The sequence below is a fragment of the Salmo trutta genome, chromosome 3 (assembly GCF_901001165.1).
Source record: "Salmo trutta chromosome 3, fSalTru1.1, whole genome shotgun sequence".
Taxonomy (NCBI): Eukaryota; Metazoa; Chordata; class Actinopteri; order Salmoniformes; family Salmonidae; genus Salmo; species Salmo trutta.
The window spans coordinates 51,341,961-51,361,959 of NC_042959.1; the positions used below are offsets into that span (position 1 = coordinate 51,341,961).

At 42.1% G+C, this 19,999-nt stretch overlaps 3 protein-coding genes across 4 annotated transcripts; 2 read left to right on the plus strand and 1 right to left on the minus strand.

Moving 5' to 3' along the window:
- The first annotated feature begins 268 nt into the window (after positions 1-268).
- On the plus strand, positions 269-3,342 carry si:ch211-225p5.8 (sodium channel subunit beta-1). The gene is made up of 6 exons (XM_029738395.1): positions 269-754; positions 1,115-1,281; positions 1,563-1,800; positions 2,207-2,381; positions 2,613-2,667; positions 2,845-3,342. The coding sequence occupies exons 1-5, from the start codon at positions 709-711 to the stop codon at positions 2,656-2,658; spliced, it is 672 nt and encodes a 223-aa protein (XP_029594255.1). The 5' UTR covers positions 269-708; the 3' UTR covers positions 2,659-2,667; positions 2,845-3,342.
- Positions 3,343-15,836: 12,494 nt separating this feature from the next.
- On the plus strand, positions 15,837-16,841 carry LOC115177536 (potassium voltage-gated channel subfamily E member 1-like). Of its 2 annotated transcripts, XR_003872421.1 has the most exons (3): positions 15,837-16,032; positions 16,124-16,204; positions 16,353-16,406. XR_003872421.1 is itself a non-coding variant. In XM_029738419.1 (2 exons), exon 2 carries the CDS (start codon positions 16,402-16,404, stop codon positions 16,822-16,824), a length of 423 nt encoding a protein of 140 aa, XP_029594279.1. In that variant the 5' UTR covers positions 16,101-16,204; positions 16,353-16,401; the 3' UTR covers positions 16,825-16,841. The 2 variants fall into 2 exon arrangements, 1 of the variants encoding a protein (XP_029594279.1); XM_029738419.1 differs by lacking the exon at positions 15,837-16,032 and having other exon boundaries at positions 16,101-16,204; positions 16,353-16,841.
- A 71-nt stretch (positions 16,842-16,912) lies between these two features.
- dnajc28 (DnaJ (Hsp40) homolog, subfamily C, member 28) lies at positions 16,913-19,639 on the minus strand. Its single transcript, XM_029738407.1, has 2 exons — positions 19,496-19,639; positions 16,913-18,969 (listed from the first exon to the last, which is right to left on the minus strand). The coding sequence occupies exon 2, from the start codon at positions 18,938-18,940 to the stop codon at positions 17,774-17,776; it is 1,167 nt and encodes a 388-aa protein (XP_029594267.1). The 5' UTR covers positions 18,941-18,969; positions 19,496-19,639; the 3' UTR covers positions 16,913-17,773.
- Positions 19,640-19,999: the final 360 nt, after the last annotated feature.

Genomic DNA, 19,999 nt, shown 5'->3' on the forward strand with positions numbered 1-19,999 from the left:
AGATTAAAACCAGAATGATCATTGACAGACCGTTCAATCAAAACCATAGGCCACTGAAAGAATCCAAACAAAGAACAATTGAATTGATTGATAAAATAAGAATAGGTTGTTGGTTAAAACAAAGCTTAAAAGGTGTGTGCAAAAAACAGCCCCATATGGTAATTAGTTGGCTATGATTTGCATTAGAAAGGTTTGGTTGGCTTGGCTATCATGCAATAGTACATTGATTTCAACTTCTCTTTCGCCTTGGCCTGGGTGCGCTAAAACTGTTGGACATTCAAGACAGGCATGTATTCACACGGTCTAAAAATAGCATTGTCAAATACGAACTCATACTGTGTAGACTAGAGTGTAGGCTGAAAACTGCATCGATAGCTTCTGTATTGTTATTATTCGCGTAGCTTGAAGCAAATGAATAAGTAATAGACTCAGATTAATTGATAATCATACATAAACTTCAATCCGTTTTTATCTGAACAGTTATCAATTGGAAATGTCAAACCAACTCGGATTAAGCGGAAATCAGAACATGCCAGAATAAGGTAGAAAAAGTATTGATTAACAATGGCGAAGTTAACAACATAGCAACCTATTGGAAATTAGTTCACTCCGTTTCATGCAAGAAGAAACTCGTGCGGAGTAAAGCAAGAAAATAAAAATAGGGGGATTTTAATTTATTCATTTGCTGACAAGAGTTTTGGAAGAAAAATGATACAACAGTTATTATCGTCACTCCTGGTCTTTGTTCTTTGTGGTAAGTTTTCCCTTAAAAAATTTGAGACCAAAAAGATAACGAATCAGCCAGCATAACATATTATAAGGCTATGGCCTAATGCAAAAGTCAAGTGTGTACTGCTGTTATAAAATTATATGTAGCCGACAAAAATTGTAAATATTAGCTTGGTTATTATATTATACATAATTATAATTATCAATACGATGTATTGTTCCTGATCATCTTAGTGTTGTTGTTATTTATGACCCCATTGATCTTGGGCGAGTATTTCGTCATCATGTCAAACTGCTGTCTAATTCCTTGCTCTTCTCTCTTCTGACCCCAACTCCCCACTCCTCTTACTCTGCCTCTGGCACCATGATCCCCTGGTTACCCAAGTGCCACATTGTCATGGGGGCTGTGCAGAGGTGGACTCCATGACAGAGGCGGTGGCCGGGGAGAGCTTCCTCATGGGCTGCATCTCCTGTAAGAGGAGAGAGGAAGTCCCGGCCTATACCACGGTTGACTGGCACTTCAGAGCCACAGGAGAGGAGGAGTACATCCATGTAAGTAGGCCTACTACATACTGACTAGCTGTAAAGTGTATTATGTATTAATTAGTGTGTATTATGTAAGTGTATAATGTTTTTGTAAAGTGTAATGAGACTTGTTAAATGCACTGTAAATAAAATGTGACTTGACTACCAAGACAGTAGAAAGGCTAAAAATGACAATATGGAACAATTTGGTATAGAGGAATGCATGTGTAATACCATGGGTGAAATATTACGTAATTTATAATCTGGAAGTGTATTAACACTGTGTGGGTGTTTTACTTTCTTTTAAGATCTTTCACTATGACCACCCACACCCCAACACACTCCATGAGGACTTTAATGACCGGCTAGAGTGGCAGGGAACAATGGGGAGCAAGGATGTACAGATAGGAGCCATCTTCATTCACAACGTCACGTTTAATGACACAGGCACCTATCGCTGCACCTTCCAGCGCACCCTATTCCTCCCATTGGATAATGAATATATCACAGTGGAAAAGGAGGTGGAGCTTACTGTGGTGGCCGAAGGTAATGGGGATCCCTCCCAGTGAACAATGTTTCTGCTATCTATTGCTTTTTAAATCAATCTCTCTTTAATGGTCTTTGTTGTGTATGTGACAAAGTCCTGAAGTTCTTCCTTCATGGTTTTCACAGTCTGACCACGCTGTTTAGACTCTTTTCCCTCTTAGTAAAAAAACAATGCATCTTATGTAACACACGTTTATGTGATGATATGATGAATCCAAAAATACTATTAAATATCCACATTTCCTTTTCTTACTTCCTCATCCATACCTATTTGAAAATGAGGCCCATTAACCATCTACTTAAAAGTATTCAGATTCACTTTGAACTCTACATGCGCTCTATAGAAATGAATGTATACAGTAACGTACACATGATCTCTGCAAAGCACTCCCTCTCCTCCTCCTAGCCAATCGGGAGCTGTTGTCGGTGGTGTCAGAGATCATGATGTACGTGCTAATTGTGGTGCTGCAGCTGTGGATGATCGTGGTGCTGATCCACTGCTACAACAAGATCTGGGCTGAACACGAGGCGCGGGATGCCCGCAAAGCCCTGAGGGCCCGAAAACTGGCCCTAATAAAAGAGTAAGAGCCAGTCTTAAGTATTTGCTCATTTATACTTTATACTGTGCAAATGTACACACCATAGAGATAGTGTAATTTGTGAATCAAAGGATGTCTATGGTACATATTCTCCATTCTACTCTATACCAGATACTGTAACTTCACTTTCTATGTCATTATTTCTCTCTCGTCATCCCTCCATCTCTTTTGCTTCCTGACAATTAACTCAAGTCTATTTTTTGACATTTCCAGACCTTTAGACTCAAAGGACAATTGTGATGGAGTGCTTCTGGAGTGACTTGTTTCAGTGAGTTTGTTTTGAAATCCTCTCACATGATTGAAAGTGTGATTTTATAGACTTGATTGTACCGTAGATATGACTGTGGACCGCTGACTGCAGAGAATAAATTGAATTACTTTCCCCATTCTAAATTAGGACACATTTCACTGCAATCCTGATGTATTTTGTTTGTGTATCTAACAGGTAAACATCAAAGGTGGAGAACTCTGTCACAAGCAACTGTTACCACTACACCACAAGGCTATTATATCATAGAAATAGAATTTGAATGTCTTAGCCTAGTGTGTAACACATGCAGTTTCCAATGTACTTGATTTACTGTACGAGGTAGTTGCAGCTGGTGTGAGTGGTGCCGAATAGCCTTAGTGTGTCAGCTCAACAGAGAATGTCATCACGTGATGGATCAACAGTTCTGACAAAGCTCTAATTACAGACGGTTCCACCTGAGCTACATAGAAAGCTTTGGCAGGAACTACCGTGCATCTACACAGGTCTCATCTGCAACCATGTTATTACAGATTTTTTTAAATCGCTTTAGGGCTATTTTCACAAGTATGTGGTACATTTTCACAACTCTTAGAACAAAATACCAAACTAGTCACACTTGTAATGCAGCAAGTCTTTCATTCAAAACCTGTCATTGTGCATTCATTTGGATTATAAACATCTCTCACCACACAACCATTGATTCAAGTTTATTGTGAAATGTAATGAGAATTGGTTTAAAATCACCTAAACACAACAATATCTTTTCAAATTAGTTGTTTTAATTACCAGTTAATCCAATAGCAAACAATGCAAGATACGTGTTTCAAATCGCCCTTAGAAGTTCTGAAAGTAATATGTTACAGTACTGTTAATTACAGTAGATTCACAGTTTTCACATTAGGCAATACACTTACATTAGCCAACAAAATTGACAGAAAATGTATCCAATGTGTGATCAAAGGTGTGATCAATGAAAATATCCTCTACAATCATTCATGCATATTAAAAAATATATATATAATTGCAACATAGGTGTACTGTCTGTAATCAAATGTAACAAATTAAAATAAAACAATGTTTAGCATTTGGCCATAAATTCTCATCCACATCACAGTGAATGTCATTGTTCATGCATTGCGGTTAAAACCTTTTGGTTAGGCAAATCCAAGCTTAATATTGGTCTGAAATTATGTTGTCACATGCCTCATCCATGGCCAGAATGAGGGTGGCACGCTCCTGGGGAAAGCGATCGTACAACTTCTACCACCATGCTGAAAATAATTCCTCAATAGGGTTGAGGAAAGGAGAGTATGGGAGGAGGTATAGGGTCACAAATCAAATACACATGGTCACATACACATGGTTAGCAGATGTTAATGTGAGTGTAGCTAAATGCTTGTGCTTCTAGTTCCAACAGTGCAGTAATATCTAACAAGTAATCTAACAATTCCACAACAACTACCTAATACACACAAATATAAGTAAAGGGATGGAATATGAATATGTACATATAAATATATGGATGAGCGATGACCGAGCGGCATAGGCAAGATGCAGTAGCTGGTATAGAATACAGTATATACAGTTGAAGTCGGAAGTTTAAATACACTTAGGTTGGAGTCATTCAAACTCGTTTTTCAACCACTCCACACATTTCTTGTTAACAAACTATAGTTTTGGTAAGTCGGTTAGGACATCTACTTTGTGCATGACACAAGTAATTTTTCCAACAATTGTTTTCAGACAGATTATTTCACGTATAATTCACTGTATCACAATTCCAGTGGGTCAGAAGTTTACATACACTAAATTGATTGTGCCTTTAAACAGAAAATGATGTCATGGCTTTAGAAGCTTCTGATAGGATAATTCGCATCATTTGAGTCAATTGGAGGTGTACCTGTGGATGTATTTCAAGGCCTACCTTCAAACTCAGTGCCTCTTTGCTTGACATCATGGGAAAATCAAAATAAATCAGCCAAGACCTCAGAAAAAATAATTGTAGACCTCCACAAGTCTGGTTCATCCTTAGGAGCAATTTCCAAATGCCTGAAGGTACCGCGTTCATCTGTACAAACAATAGTACGCAAGTATAAACACCATGGGACCACGCAGCCATCATACCGCTCAGGAAGGAGATGTGTTCTGTCTCCTAGAGTTGAATGCACTTTGGTGCGAAAAGTGCAAATCAACCTTGTGAAGATGCTGGAGGAAACAGGTAAAAAAATATCTATATCCACAGTAAAACGACATAACCTGAAAGGCCGCTCAGCAAGGAAGAAGCCACTGCTCCAAAACCGCCAGAAAAAAACCAGACTACGGTTTCCAACTGCACATGGGGACAAAGATCGTACTTTTGGGAGAAATGTCCTCTGGTCTGATGAAATAAAAATAGAACTGTTTGGCCATAATGACCATCGTTATGTTTGGAGAAAAAGGGGGAGGCTTGCAAGCCGAAGAACACCATCCCAACCGTGAAGCATGGGGGTGGCAGCATCATGATGTGGGGGTGCTTTGCTGCAGGAGGGACTGGTGCACTTCACAAAATAGATGACAGGAAAATTATGAGGCAGGAAAAGTATGTGGATATATTGAAGCAACATCTCAAGACATCAGTCAGGAAGTTAAAGCTTGGTTGCAAATGGGTCTTCCAAATGGACAATGACCCCAAGCATACTTCCAAAGTTGTGGCAAAATGGCTTAAAGACAACAAAGTCAAGGTATTGGAGTGGCCATCACAAAGCCCTGACCTCAATCCTATAGAAGTTTTGTGGGCAAAAGGAGGAGGCCTACAAACCTGACTCAGTTACACCAGCTCTGTCAGGAGGAATGGGCCAAAATTCACCCAACTTATTGTGGAAAGCATGTGGAAGGCTACCCGAAACAATTGACCCAAGATAAACAACTTAAAGGCAATGCTAGCAAATACTAATTGAGTGTATGTAAACTTCTGACCTACTGGGAATGTGATGAAAGAAATAAAAGCTGAACTAAATCATTCTCAACTATTATTCTGACATTTCACATTCTTAAAATAAAGTGGTGATCCTAACTGACCTAAGACAGGGAATTTTTACTAGGATTAATTGTCAGGAATTGTGAAAAACTGAGTTTAAATGTATTTGGCTAAGGTGTATGTAAACTTCCGACTTCAACTATACATATGAGATGAGTAATGCAAGATATGTAAACATTATTTAAGTGGCATTATTAAAGTGACTTGTGAACCGTTTTTTAAAGTGGCCAATGATTTCAAGTCTGTATGTAGGCAGCAGCCTCTCTGTGTCAGTGATGCCTGTTTAACAGTCTGATGGCCTTGAGATAGAAGCTGTTTTTCCAGTCTCTTGGTCCCAGCTTTGATGCGCCTGTACTGACCTCGCCTTCTGGATGATAGCGGGGTGAACAGGCAGTGGCTCGGGTGGTTGTTGTCCCTGATGATCTTTTTGGCCTTCCTGTGACATTGGGTGCTTTAGGTGTCCTGGAGGGAAGGTAGTTTGCCCCCGGTGATGCGTTGTGCAGACCGCACCACCCTCTGGAGAGCCTTGCGGTTGTGGGCGGTGCAGTTCCATACCAGGCGGTGATACAGCCCAACAGGATGCTCTCAATTGTGCATCTGTAAAAGTTTGTGAGGGCGGTTACGCCTTCACCACACTGTCTGTGTGGGTGGACCATTTCAGTTTGTCCGTGATGTGTACGCGAAGGAACTTAAAACTTTCCACCTTCTCCACTGCTGTCCCGTCGATGTGGATATGCATGTGCTCCCTCTGCTGTTTCCTGAAGTCCACAATCATCTCCTTTGTTTTGTTGACGTTGAGGGAGAGGTTGTTTTCCTGACACCACACTCAGAGCCCTCATACTTATTTCCCTCATTAAAATGCAAATCAATTTATAACATTTGACATGCGTTTTTCTGTTTTTTTTTGTTGTTATTCTGTCTCTCACTGTTCAAATAAACCTACCATAAAAATTATAGACTGATAATTTCTTTGTCAGTGGGCAAACGTACAAAATCACCAGGGGATCAAATTCTTTTTCCCCTCACTGTAGTCACACTGGGTACAACATCTCCAATGCACTTCCTTATAAACTCACAGCGTATAAAATGTTATTCTCTGAGGCTGCCCGGAACATTTCCCAGTTCGCGTGATCAAAACAATCTTGAAGCGTGGATTCCAATTGGTCAGACCAGCGTTGAATAGTTCTAGTCACGGGTACATCCTATGTGAGTTTCTGCCTATAGGACGTTAGGAGCAAAATGGAGTCTAAGTCGGATTTGCCGAAGGGAGGGCGGGGGAGGGCCTTGTATGCATCGCAGAAGTTAGAGTAGCAGTGATCCAGTGCCATGCCCACATGAGTGCTACAATCAATATACTGATAGAATTTAGGTAGCCTTGTTCTCAAATTTGCTTTGTTAAAATCCCCAGCAACAATAAATGCAGCCTCAGGATATATGGTTTCCAATTTGCATACGGTCCAGTGAAGTTCCTTGAGAGGAGGGATATACTCGGCTTTGATAATAACCAACGAGAATTCTCTTAGGAGATAAAATGGTCGGCATTTGATTGTAAGGAATTCTAGGTCAGGTGAACAAAGGGACTTGAGTTCCTGTATGTTGTTATGATTACACCATGAGTCGTTAATCATGAAGCATACACCCCCGCCCTCCTTCTTCCCAGAGAGATGTTTATTTCTGTCAGCGCAACGCATAAAAGAATCCCGGTGGCTGTACCGACTCCGACAACATATCCAGAGAGAGCCATGTTTCTGTGAAACAGAGAATATTACAATCCCGGATGTCTCTCTGGAAAGCAACCCTTGCCCTAATTTCGTCTACCTTGTTATCTGGACATTGGCGAGTAATATACTCGGAAGCGATGGGTGGTGTGCACGCATTCGAAGTCGGACCAGGAGGCCGCTCCGTCTACCTCTTCTGTGGCGACGTTGTTTTGGGTCGGCCTCTGGAATCAGATCCAATGTCCTGGGGGGTGGTCAGAACAAAGGATCCACTTCGGGAAAGTCATATTCCTGGTCGTAATGTTGGTAAGTTGACGTTGCTCTGATATCCAATAGTTCTTCCCGGCTGTATGGAATAACACTTTAGATTTTCTGGGCTAACAATGTAAGAAATAATACATGATTGGCTCAGTGTTCTGTCACTCATGGGGACATTTTTGAAGTTTGAGTCCTTAGTAAGGGTAGACATCCAAAATTGCAGCCCGTTTAAGTGAGCACATCACAAGCCAAGGTGAATCCAATAATGTATTGTATGCTGCTGCATAAATGATATAATATGCAAGGGAGATAGTATTACTTTCTTAGCTACAGTATACATAAGTGTATGTTGTGTAGTAAGCTGTTAGTAGCCCATGTGCCTCACCCTAATAATTTGGTCTATTTTCACCTCTTAATTTCACCTAACATTACTGTTCTGACTCGGTGGTGCTGCACATGTAGCCTATAACCTGTTTTTGAGAAATGTAATTTAATATTGTAAGAGCTTTCATTGTCAGCTTATATGCCCCCTTTATCCTACGGTTCTGACTTGGTGTACAGGGAAAATACTGTAAGAGCAGCCCATGTTCTGCATTCTGTTGCTGTACATTTCAAAAGTGCTGAACACATAGTTATATTGACTATGTCCGTCTCATTAACGTCTTAATCTGAAAGGATCGACACAGGAGCAGCGTCTGGACAGGAACACATAACAACAATTAATGCAGACACAGGAAACACCACCGAGGAACAGGCAGATATACAGGGGCAATCAATCACGTGAAGAAGTCCAGGTGAGTCCAATGAGCGGTGCTACGCGTAATGATGGTGACTCGTGCGTGTAAAGACAGGTAGCCTGGCGCCCTCCACTCATCGTTCCCGTATGCCATATTTTGTACATCTCAATTGACAGTAGAAACCACATTTGTTTAAGCAAGTCAACCATATCAGCTATGTTTTTTAAAAAGGCAGTAAACGAGGCTGAATGAATTGTTTTGCTGCCAGACAAGGCTCTGCTAATAGACAGGTGTAGCAGTGGTAAGGATTCACTCCATTGTGCTGGAAAGAAAGCTCTGCTGTTGGGACAGCTTTATGTAGGCCCTAACAGTTTGTGGGCACCACTTGTCGCCGTTATAGTGCAATTAATGTATTGTTTAGTGTCTTTGCTGGCATGCATCTAAAAAAAAATTGGGGAGTTTTCCCCACCAAGATTTACATGCTAAAATCTCCACTGAACCTGACATTATCCCACACAATGATATAGGTGACCCCTTCACCGTAACAGGCCTGCTGCTCAATAAGGTGTGCAGCGTTGTAGGATCCAAGTAATGTAGGCTACTGTAGCTATTTGATCATAATGTAGTACTACCAGAGTGGCCTGCCATCAAAAACAAAGGAGAAAATGCATCCCATAACATTTTAACATGTAAATAGCTGTTCTATTAGTCAGCCTACAGTAGTAGCCAATGTGTGGGTTTCAAGGCCTAGATTCCATGAGATTTTCAGAAAAAAACATACAAGGCTTGATATTAACATGTTTATCCACTTGTCATTCAGACAAGGAGGTGACTGAAAATGTTGTGTTGTTTGATGAAAGAAACCACTATACAAAATAAAATGAATTGTTATTCCCATACCATTATTACAGAGAATCAGACAAATTATACTATCCTCTGCCTATTGGCTACTTGGCTTATTCAAGCCTGTCTCAAAATATAATACTGCCCCTTTAAGTAAAAAAAAAAAGCTCTTTACCTGACTCACTTATCAAAGATGTACAGGTTTTGTGCTCCTGTAGGAAGCAATCACTCCCCTATTGCTGACTACAAAGGATCTATAAATGGGTTAATAACTCACTAACTAGCAAAGCATAAGAACAAAATGCGCACATGGCTACATGCAGCTCTGGCTTTGATCTCAAAACATGTGCATCTACTCACGACCGCTCATGCTGTAAACACAGTTTAGTTCAAAGTAAATGGCCTAGATCCATATATGGCAATGGTCTATTTGCATATAGGTCTACTGAAGCTCTGATCATTTATGCCACACCGGTCTGTGTAAATTACGGGCTGAGTATTGCATGTCAATGCAATAGAATCCTACTCCGATGCGTTTTGCCTACAACAAAATCTCTTACATAGTTAGTTTTGTTTCGGTATGTTGCATTGAAAGTGGCTAATATTGAGTTGATTCGATCACCATTGCCACATTAAAGGTAAACGTTGATAGAGTTAACAGGGAAAACTCTAGAACACTGGTCACCAACCTTTTCTGAGTCAAAATCAGTCAAAATGCAAGCCGAGATCTACCACTCAGATTTTTTTTTAACATGACTTAAAAAACGTAAGCCTATGCAACATTAACCAATTAAAAACAGTTCTGTAGCAATGAGGTTTGTGCAGTAAGCTATAGGCCCAATACATTATCACCGCATATTGGCTTTGCTTGAATTGCCCTGACAATGAATGCATTGTATTTGGAGACATTTGTTTAATTATATTTCAAAATTCACCCTGACCAACTATAATGACAAAAGACCCCCTTTACTGGTCAGGATGTGACATCCGCTCTCCTTTTTCTCCATTGACACTGACCAAAAAGGGACACCGTCTTCCAGCTGATGGCTAAACTCGAGTCACACTGCCTCATGCACAAATTCATGCTGTTACTCCTATGAACAGAGAAAGTGAAATATTCTGTTATATTTTTAAAAAAAGCTGTGCCGGATGAATCAGAATTAGTTGGGTAACATAGATAATTAAGATGTTTTATTTGTATAATATGCTTATGTGAGATACTTGTCATTAGGATGGTGTGCCCTTTTTGACTCTGGTGTTGACAGTTGTACTTTTCCCTTAGCTAGGGCTCAGTCACTTGGGGCCCAGAGAGGGGAGAAGTCAGAATGAAACATTGTCTTCATATGTGAATGTGTCTTTACCTATTCTTAAACCATGTGAAGGGATGGCGTGATTAATGCGGAACCAATTACTTGTCTCCACAATGTCTGTGCGCAAGTCACTCCCTCCTTTTCTATGTTGTGGGGAGGTTTATGGCAGTGTCTGGGACCATTGTATGTCCTCTCTCTAGATCTTGCACTTATCCTGGGATAGTGTATGACCTGGAGGCTCACTCCCCTCAGTGAGCTTGTCCAGGAGTGGGGTCAAGAGGGGATTTGCTTGAGATGGGAGTATTTAGAGTTGACAATTGATATATGCTATTGGATGAGTTGGTGTTTTTGTACTATGAAGTACCAGGAACGAGATTAGAAACCTCGTCAAGGGGACCAAACTGAACGATAACTTATAGCGAATGCTATCTGGCTGTGGATTCTCCTCTCTCAAGTAACAGTCTTTCTTTGTGAACCGTTCCTAACTATCTGTGGTTTGTCATGTCAAAAGGGGGTGGATCTTGCTATAAAGATCTCAGTAGCCATTGTGTTGACACTCTCAACGGTTCATTAGAAATGGTGAATCGTTGAAAGTCAAGTGCTAATGCAAAGCTCTTATAATTAAACATGTAGTTTAAGTATAACTCTGACTGGTGTGTGTTAAGTTTGTCTCTCCTCATTTGGTAATAGCGAAATTAGCAACCACAAAGCCCAAGCCGCTAATAATAACAACGCAAGCCTATAGATACACTTTCCTATTCATTCGTTACTGCTGCAATGCTTGTTGTAGTGCTGAGTGGAAATAGGAAGAATTAGCATTTTATTCCTTATAAAAGTGTTGAATACAAAGTGTTGACAGTAATTAGTAAGAACATGAACAGCATCTCTTTGCTGTGTTCGTTGACAGGCTCTCTCAAGTCGTGGTTTTAAATGTTTTGAAATCTCACAGTATGAACTTCGCTGTAGCTTTCTTTTATGCCTGCTACGTTACTACAGAAACGGCCATCTGAGCCATCTGATTGGCCAGCGGTAGACCTATAGCGCAATTGATTTGCTCTCTGGGCCCGCCGGAAAGGCAGAGTTTGTACCTTCAGACACATGAAATGGTTCAAAATGGCAACAGTTCACCTACCCACCGCGCAAATCGGGTGCACCTACCGCCAGCAGCCTGAGATGTTTGGAGATCAACCGTTGGTGACCACTGCTCTTGAAAGTTGAGTGAAGTTCAATCTTGTGCTTCTGTCTGTGGGCTGATATTTCTGCGCGGCAGTCCTGGGGGAGCTTGTGATGGTTCACAGCAGCATCAAGCACCATCACCCGCTAAAAATATATTTTGGTTAGTTATTTTTACGGCATAGTTCCAATATGATATTGTTAAGTAGCATGTGCATCATAGTAACAGTAAAACAGTACATAGTGCTGTACCTGAGCACACTCGGACGCAGTTGTTTCACCCGGTCGATTTTTCTCTCAAAAGTCACCAGTTAAATGTGTTTCAAAAGGCAGGCGATTGTTGGTAGGCTGATGGATGCCACATTGGCAAAGGTGTCATCATTCTCCTCAATGGCCTGCTTTTTTTCAGACAGCCGTATGTCAGTCCTGGCCCTCACCGTTTCCACCACTGCGCACTCCTGCTCGTCTGTCAGCACACGACCACGGCCACCACCATGGGGTCTTCTGTCAATTCTGAGGGTAGAACAGTGTATACTGTCAAAAGATCATACTGTAAGAATACTGTAACATGTTTTGTGAATTTACATACATTACAATATGTAACTTACTGTAAATGTAATGGTGCATATCCTACAAACTTACCGGTTTTCTTGGCAAAATGTTCTCATGATCGAATTGACAGTTGATCTTTTCAGATTAGGGTGAACTAATCTGGCAGCCTCTGCCATAGTAAGGCCTCTGTTTACCACATGGTCAACGATGATGGCCCGGATTTCACTAGACACAACAGTTCCCTACCATCTGCCACCCTCTCTCTGATGTCCACCTCTTTGATGGGGCCCATGCCCACCTCTTTGACCTCTTTGATAGGGTCCATGCTCACCTCTCTGATTTCTTCCTCTCTATCCTGCTCCATGTTGAAAGAAATTGCAAGTGTTGACACCCACCCTTTTATGTGGTGACCAATTGTGGTTAACACTATGTGAAATCAATTAGCAATAACGAGTAGTCATTATGTATGGTTATCATGTATGATACATGTAATTTAGATGTTTATACTTTACAAACACACATTTTATTTCTGTAGTTCTCAAAATCCATATATAGTTGACAAAATCTTAAAAACTATAGGGTACCAAACGGTTAAGTGGTTAACCATTAAACGCAGTTAGATTAAGTGACGGTCAACTGTATTTCAGACCTACCAACCCTGTCCAACATTTTAGAGTACCAGACGCCCGCGGCAAATTGGAGACGTAACACGGGACGAATTAGGGTTTTCTTTCTCCCGCAAACCGGCTACACAAAGCTTAAGTAGGCTGCCGCAATGAGAATCTGAGCACTGTTCGCTAGAAAAGTTCGGTGTTTCAGCCTATGTAAAGGTGCCTATGTATTTCTTTGCAGCGCATACATCATTTCAGATTTTTTTAAATTGATAAAAGCTAGAATCTAGTGCAAAGACATTTTAGAAGCATTGCCTCTATAGCTAATACCGGACACTTATTCATTCTTCATCGCGCAGTCTTCTAAACTCCCGACTCCATTTAATGCCAATATGTTTATATTTAATTATACTTTTGTGATTATTTTTGTGACGTGGATCATAATTACAGTCTATCAGGTTGCGTGATCCTCGTAATGTTACGTGGAAAATACAACTAATGGGACGCAGAATTAAATGTATATCACACTCGCACAAATGCGACCAGTTATTTTTCGTATTTGCATTTAATTTCTTTCACTAGCAAATGCGAGTGAACTGCTGGCACTTTGGAGCCCACTGAATGTCCGTCTTATGTTCGCTAACGTTAGCTTGAAACAATTAGTGTTCACCTTTCCACAACACACGGAGTAGAAAAGGGATTTGTCCATGTGTTTACGTACAGCTGACAGTCGGCAAACTCAGCATCACAACAAACAGGAGGGGCAGCTACGTCGAATAATGATGTATTAATCTCCATGTCCGTTGACACAAACTCCGTACATGTCTGTGTGTTGCAGCTCGACAATCGGGATGTTAGATTTACTCAGTGGATGTATTTTTTATTAAATATATATATATATGTGTGTAAAAAAAATCAGGCCCTATTCATTTCTACGTACTTTTAACTCGGATCTCGTAAAATCGTACATGGACAGAGAATTGCGTAGTTGCTACGCAAAATGCGTGCATGTTGGCAGGTCTGTAAAACAAATTGTAACGTCTGCTTCCAACTCACACTCTCAAACATATAGATCCCCTGAACGCAGCTCACTCTCCAGATCCCAATCACCTGAATTATGATTACCTGTTCACACACCTTTATGTCATTTACACACACTATTTAGTTCAGTTCTTTGCCCCCCATCATTGTGAGGTATTGTTTGTGTTGATACACATTTCTATTTGTAGCGCTGTTTTTTCAAGTATGAGTCCTTCCGTGTATCGTTGTTTTTGACCATCCTCACTAACGACGCCTTTTTGCCTATTCCCTGCCTGACCTTTTGCCTATCGGATTTCCTGTCATCAACCTCTTGCCTGATCCCCCGGACTACGTTACTAGCCTTTTCCCTGCCTGTACTGTTGCCTTTTTGGACACCCTGTGTATGACCTTCTGCCTGCCCCTGGACCCAGCTACCTGCCTCCTCCTGTGGTCCTTTACAATAAACACCTGCTGCGCCCTGCGCTTGAAACCAGCTCTCTGTCTCCCATGGTATTCATTACACAAATGAGAACAGGATCATATTAAAAGTATTGTGAGCATTGCATTGTGAAAGGCAATTACTTTATATGAAAGGTATTTCTAAATGAAACACTGATTAGGTTTGGTGAAAAAGTTACTGTAAGGATTGTTTTGCTTAGTCAATTGACAATGTGCTTAAAGTATTGAGGGGAAAAAACTGCCTTTTTGATGATCTGTTTTGTGTTATGTAGTGAGAGTTGTGAAATTTCATCACATACTTGTGAAAATAGTACTAAAGCGATTAAAAAAACCTATTTGACATGATCAACCTATAGGAATGTAATGACTGTTGATTTGCAGGTGGAAGTGTTGAGTGTGATCGTTTAGACCTGCCACTGTATATTTCTTCATAGTGTTTTGTAGGCAGAATTTGAACAGTCATATATGGAGCAAGGCAAAATCAAATCAAATGTGCTCACAAACTCGGGACTTTTCCTTTTGTGTTTGAAGGATGTATCTGTCTTGAATGGAACATTTGCAACAGAGCCAGCGGTCCTGTCACAAACGAATCCAAAATGACCAGCAGGTGGCAAACTCTGCTAACGGTTAAGAATTTAGACCACACAACCTTGATATTCATCGCAGTCAGCAATAGTAAGATATGATCAATAATGATAAGTTACACAATTATTCCAGAGGTCGCAGAAAAAGATACAATAGGATTATAGGATATTATTTTTGTATAGGCTTACACCAAACATCTAAAGGCATAGTCTGACAATATTTTATCTGCAAATTATGAGATTGTCCCAAGGACTCCTTAGGTGCAGAATGCCTGGGGTCTAGTCACTGGGATATGTTTATCATGCAGAATGGACTATTGACACAATTATATGTTGTTCATTCTGCCTGCAATGCTGAATGTTCGCTGGTCTGCTTAGGCCCCTGAAGGTGAGTCTCTAGGTAACACACGCATGCACGCACACACACGCACACACACGGAAAAAGCAGTGGGATAGCTAGGACGTTTGGAGGTGATTTGTGATTTGCTCCTGTTGTAACTTAATCTCGCCACTCTCCCTCCAGTCTGAATGCTGCTTTGTTCTACAGCCTAGCTCCATCACAACCACACATGAACATAAGACTGACCATACATAAGAGATATGACAATCCAGAAGTGACCACAATCTGACCATACGCCTTACAACACCGAAGCATGTTGACCAGGTGATCATAGCTATGGAGACAACTATAACAGAGTTATTACCACACAGGTTTAACTGTACTGAAGTGTCCGTAACTGAACCAGTGTCCTGCGGTCATAAGAGTAAATCACACGGCACCACTACCATACCATGCGGAGGTTCTGACCTTGACCTCTGACATGGCATCTATGTCTCATTAAACGTGTTGACGTGGTTAAGCTCTTTGTGTCTGTCAGTGTGTGTATGTGTGTGTGTGAGGGAGAGAGAGAGAGACAGAGCGAGAGAGAGAGAGCGAGAGAAAGAGAAGTCTTGGAGTGGAAGTGTAGGTGGAACCAGATTACCTTACAGTTTATACCCTTATGGGATCGGGAGACCTCGAAATCAACGGAGTACTCTATTTAAAAAGGTCGCCATCTTCTACTAGCACCTTTGTGAGCAACAATACCTTGAGCTTCCAAAGGTATTTGCACTCTTAATTTGACATATTTCTTCTGTGATTGCTAATTTGTTCTACACTTGTGTCTTAGATGTGTAATGCCAAGTTTTCTCAGGCAGGTCAACAGAAACTGAGGCAGAAGCCATCGGAGCAACTAGAGATCAAATATTTTTATCCACAGCAAGAGAACAGAGAAGTGAGTTCCGCAGCATTAGTTTGTGTGTTTGTGTGTGTGTGTGTGTGTGTCAAATTGGCTGTGCTGTGTCTGTGATAAGACTTTCTGCAATGTGTGTTTTTGTTTGTGTCTTATTGTGCGAGTGTACTGACCAAGGCTCTCCTCCCAGATCAGTTGACAGAGCAGCAGTTCCCTTCAACAACCAGCAGAGATCAGCAATGCTGCACTTAAACGGCACAGAGCTGCAGACTCTCCTGCTATCCTTCCTACAGCAATGTCTGAACGGCACAGGTTCACTGGTCCCAGTACTCTCTCAGAACTACACTACCCAGCAGGCCGTTCTCCCAGTGGGCGGAGCTCTACCTAAGGCTCAAGCTCAGGGATTTGTGTACGTTCTACTGATGGTAGGTATGTTTAGTTTCTTCACGTTTGGTATCATGCTGAGCTACATCCGCTCCAAGAAGCTAGAGAGCTCCCACGATCCGTATCACCAGTACATTGCCCACGACTGGACCAAAGGACTCACCCTCCCACGGGCCGTCACACAGGCACTGCAAGGGGCAGACACGCGTATTGGAGACAACGAGAAGAACCCCATGGTCATCTGCAACCCTGCTGCATTGGAGCAGCTCCCAGGATAGGTTGGGATGGATAGTGAGGCGATAATAGTGTTGATGTTCTCAAGCCTAATATAACGTATTATAGTCACGATGACAAGTGAGAGAAAGATTGAGTTACAGTACCTCTTTTATTGTAATGCAATCATAGGCAGAATCTACCGCACACCCATAATCGGGAGGCAAAATGCAAAACTGGAAAAAGTCACCGCACACTTCCACTCATAGTAGCTTAGCAAGCTTACTTCCTATTTAAAGAGATTTTCATCTGACTGGAAGTGTGCGAAAAAATCTTCAGAGGTTTCTGTTTGCCCGTATTTGAGTTCAGAGCAGTTTCAGTCAACTGCTCATTCATGACGAACATTGAGTATTCTATGCTTTCATTCCTTCATTCAGCAAAGAAGCAAATCAATGTAATTAGAATCGCTTAGCTTATAAATGTAGATAAAAACTATTTCATTAGATGGATTATTGTAGTCCGATACCATTACCATTGTGCCTTCCCTGTGGCTCAGTTGGTAGAGCACGGTGTTTGCAACGCCAGCATGGTGTGTGCAACGCCAGGGTTGTGGGTTTGATTCCCACGGGGGGCCAGTACAAAGAAATGCATGAAATGAAGTGTATGCATTCACTACTGTAAGTCGCTCTGGATAAGAGCGTCTGCTAAATGACTGAAATGTAAATGTGTCCTGAGGTCCAGACACTGACACGGTGTAGCATTATTGTAAAGCACAGTTGAGTTACAGTAAGGTCAAGTAACCCTGTTGTAGTAGTGGCTTGTTCTATTATTCTGTGTGTTATAACATGCTACTGTAATCAACCCTTTTATGCAAATGACATAAAAGACAAAAGATTAAACACCTCTGTCTTATCCTCTCGAAGTGTGTTGACACCTGTGTAAATGGATTATAAATAAAAGTTTGATTTGAAATATCCTTTTTTTAAATCTCATTTTGCCTTCAAGGTCCATTGCTCATTTTAGTAAATTCTGCATCCATGCCAGCAGGCCGCCTTGCCAGGAGTGTTGTGTTTTAATCATATCTCTCTTCTCCCGCTCCCTTTCTCTTTTTCTTCTCTGCTCCTCCCACTCCCTCACTCTTTCCCTCTTCCTCTCCTGTCTGCCTTGAATGGCTGCTTTCTCTGCGCGGTCGATCTCACGCTCCAAACTGAAGTGGACCATTTGCATGCTAAGCATGGGCGCAATCAGGTTGAAGTTATCCACCGTTTTATTGAGCTTCATAAGGTCATCCGCCACCACCCCACACAGCTGCTGCCACTGAGCATGCTCCCTGGGGTTCATGGGGTCGGCGAGCCGCGCCCGGCCCTGTAGCAGTCGCTCTCGGATCTGCGCGATGTCCTCTCTGATGTCGCGTTGCGTGACAATCCAGGGTGGCTGGTAGCCGTTGTCGATGAGGATGCGGTTGAGGTTGTGGGTCATGGGGTCGGCATACGGGTTGTGCTCAAACTTGTTGATGGGCTTCCCGGCGCCACTCAGGTTGCGGAAGTCTCCCCGGGACATGGATTCCTGAATGAGATCTTCCACCAGCCTCTCCACTGCCTGTGTGACCTTGATCTGCCGGCTGCGCTGGCGGACGTCCCTCTCCACCAGCGCCCCCTCGGCTGCAGCCGCCGTCTCATGCTCCTTCTGGCGGTAGTCGAGGACCTGCTCCACCGCCCGATCCACTCGGAATTGCCGGTATTGGCGCTCGCGCTGGCTAGGCGTCCCAGAGCCCACGCCCTCGTAGCTCAGGTAGTGGCGGTGCTGAGGAGCCACGCCTTTCACCTTCTCCTCCTCCTCTTCCATCGAACCCCCACAGCTCTGAAGCCGGGACTGGTGCGCCAGCACGGCGCGGTATGCCTCCTCTATCCGCGCAAACAGCGCCTCGTCTGCCGTAGCAGCGCCCGAGTCTGGATGGTACAGCTTGGCCATGCGTAGGTAGGCTTCTTTCACCTGCGCAGGGCTACTCTCGCCTTCATCCGGAAGCTCAAGCTGTAGCAGCTGGTAGCTCTCCCGAAGGCCGCGGCTCACACGGGGACCAGAACTCAGCGTGCGGAGAAGGGACCGGAGGGCCAGGGGGAGCAGCCTGCGGCCATGACAGAAATCCCCACGGTGAATCAACAGCTGCATGGCGTAACTCATCTCTGCTGGTGGCACGCAGAAGCACACACCTGCCCAACAGTGACAAGAAACATGATGTTGCTTGTTGTATTTGTTCCCACACTTAATTGTTAGCATAGGGAAGCATATCATGCATTTGAAAAGGTCACGGGATGCCTTTGAACCATTTTGTTGGTAGTGGTCTAGTCTGAAATACAGAACAACCTTTGCTAACATGCCCCTCCTTGCACTCCATGTCATTGCCAGGGATTGGTAAGGAGTGGAATGATATTAGAAACAGATTGGTGGTACCCACGCAGGTAGTAGTCCAATATTTGATGGAATTATGCACTTCTTAATTTGACACCTACTGCCACATGTATTAAAGCTACAGCATGTAACCTCACAGACATGTAATCGGTGACTACAGTAACTATTCCCGTGTTATGAAAGAACACCAGTAGCTAGCTGTCATCTTTATTACCCGGATAGCTAGAATCTAAATCATGCTAGCTGAGCTCCATGGCTAACTGCATCGTTCTTTGCGCGTTTTAGGTAAACAAAGCATCTAGCTAACAATATACTAATTGCACTAACCTTATTAAAATACAGTCGTCCTTCTCATTAGTTTCAGATAGTGTTATTTCCCACTAGGTTCAGCGCCAGACAACAATCAGGTCGGATCACTTTGGTATAATTAGAACGGGTCTGACATGCTTGTTTGGTGCTGTTAGCTAACTCTCCCAATGAATGCAGGGAGTTGCAGTCTTTGCCTAATCCTGTGTTTTCTTGAACTACAGATTCACTAAAGACAAAAACTTAACGTGAACAACTGTGGCTTTTGAATATGCTAGCAGCATAGTGTATGAATTTTGTTTTATAATTTCTTCTTACGTTTTATTTCAAATACATTGAGTTGACTGTTCAATATTACATTTGTTTTGTTCAAACAAAGCATTGTCACACAAGCCTACTAAGATAACATTTTGTGCAAGTAGCCTGCATTTTTTAACAGATGATGTGTCCTCCCCAAAGATAAAAAAAAATACACTGTGAAATGTGTTGAACATGCAACTAAAGGCAGAATTCCTTGGAACGTGT

Bases quoted from the DNA above. Each gene is read 5' to 3' on its own strand.
- dnajc28 (XM_029738407.1), bottom strand. From the start codon at position 18,940: ATGAGTTACGCCATGCAGCTGTTGATTCACCGTGGGGATTTCTGTCAT.
- LOC115177536 (XM_029738419.1), top strand. From the start codon at position 16,402: ATGCTGCACTTAAACGGCACAGAGCTGCAGACTCTCCTGCTATCCTTC.
- si:ch211-225p5.8 (XM_029738395.1), top strand. From the start codon at position 709: ATGATACAACAGTTATTATCGTCACTCCTGGTCTTTGTTCTTTGTG. The intron at 755-1,114 runs GTAAGTTTTCCC...TGGTTACCCAAG, and splicing joins CCTGGTCTTTGTTCTTTGTG to TGCCACATTGTCATGGGGGC. The intron at 1,282-1,562 runs GTAAGTAGGCCT...CTTTCTTTTAAG, and splicing joins GAGAGGAGGAGTACATCCAT to ATCTTTCACTATGACCACCC.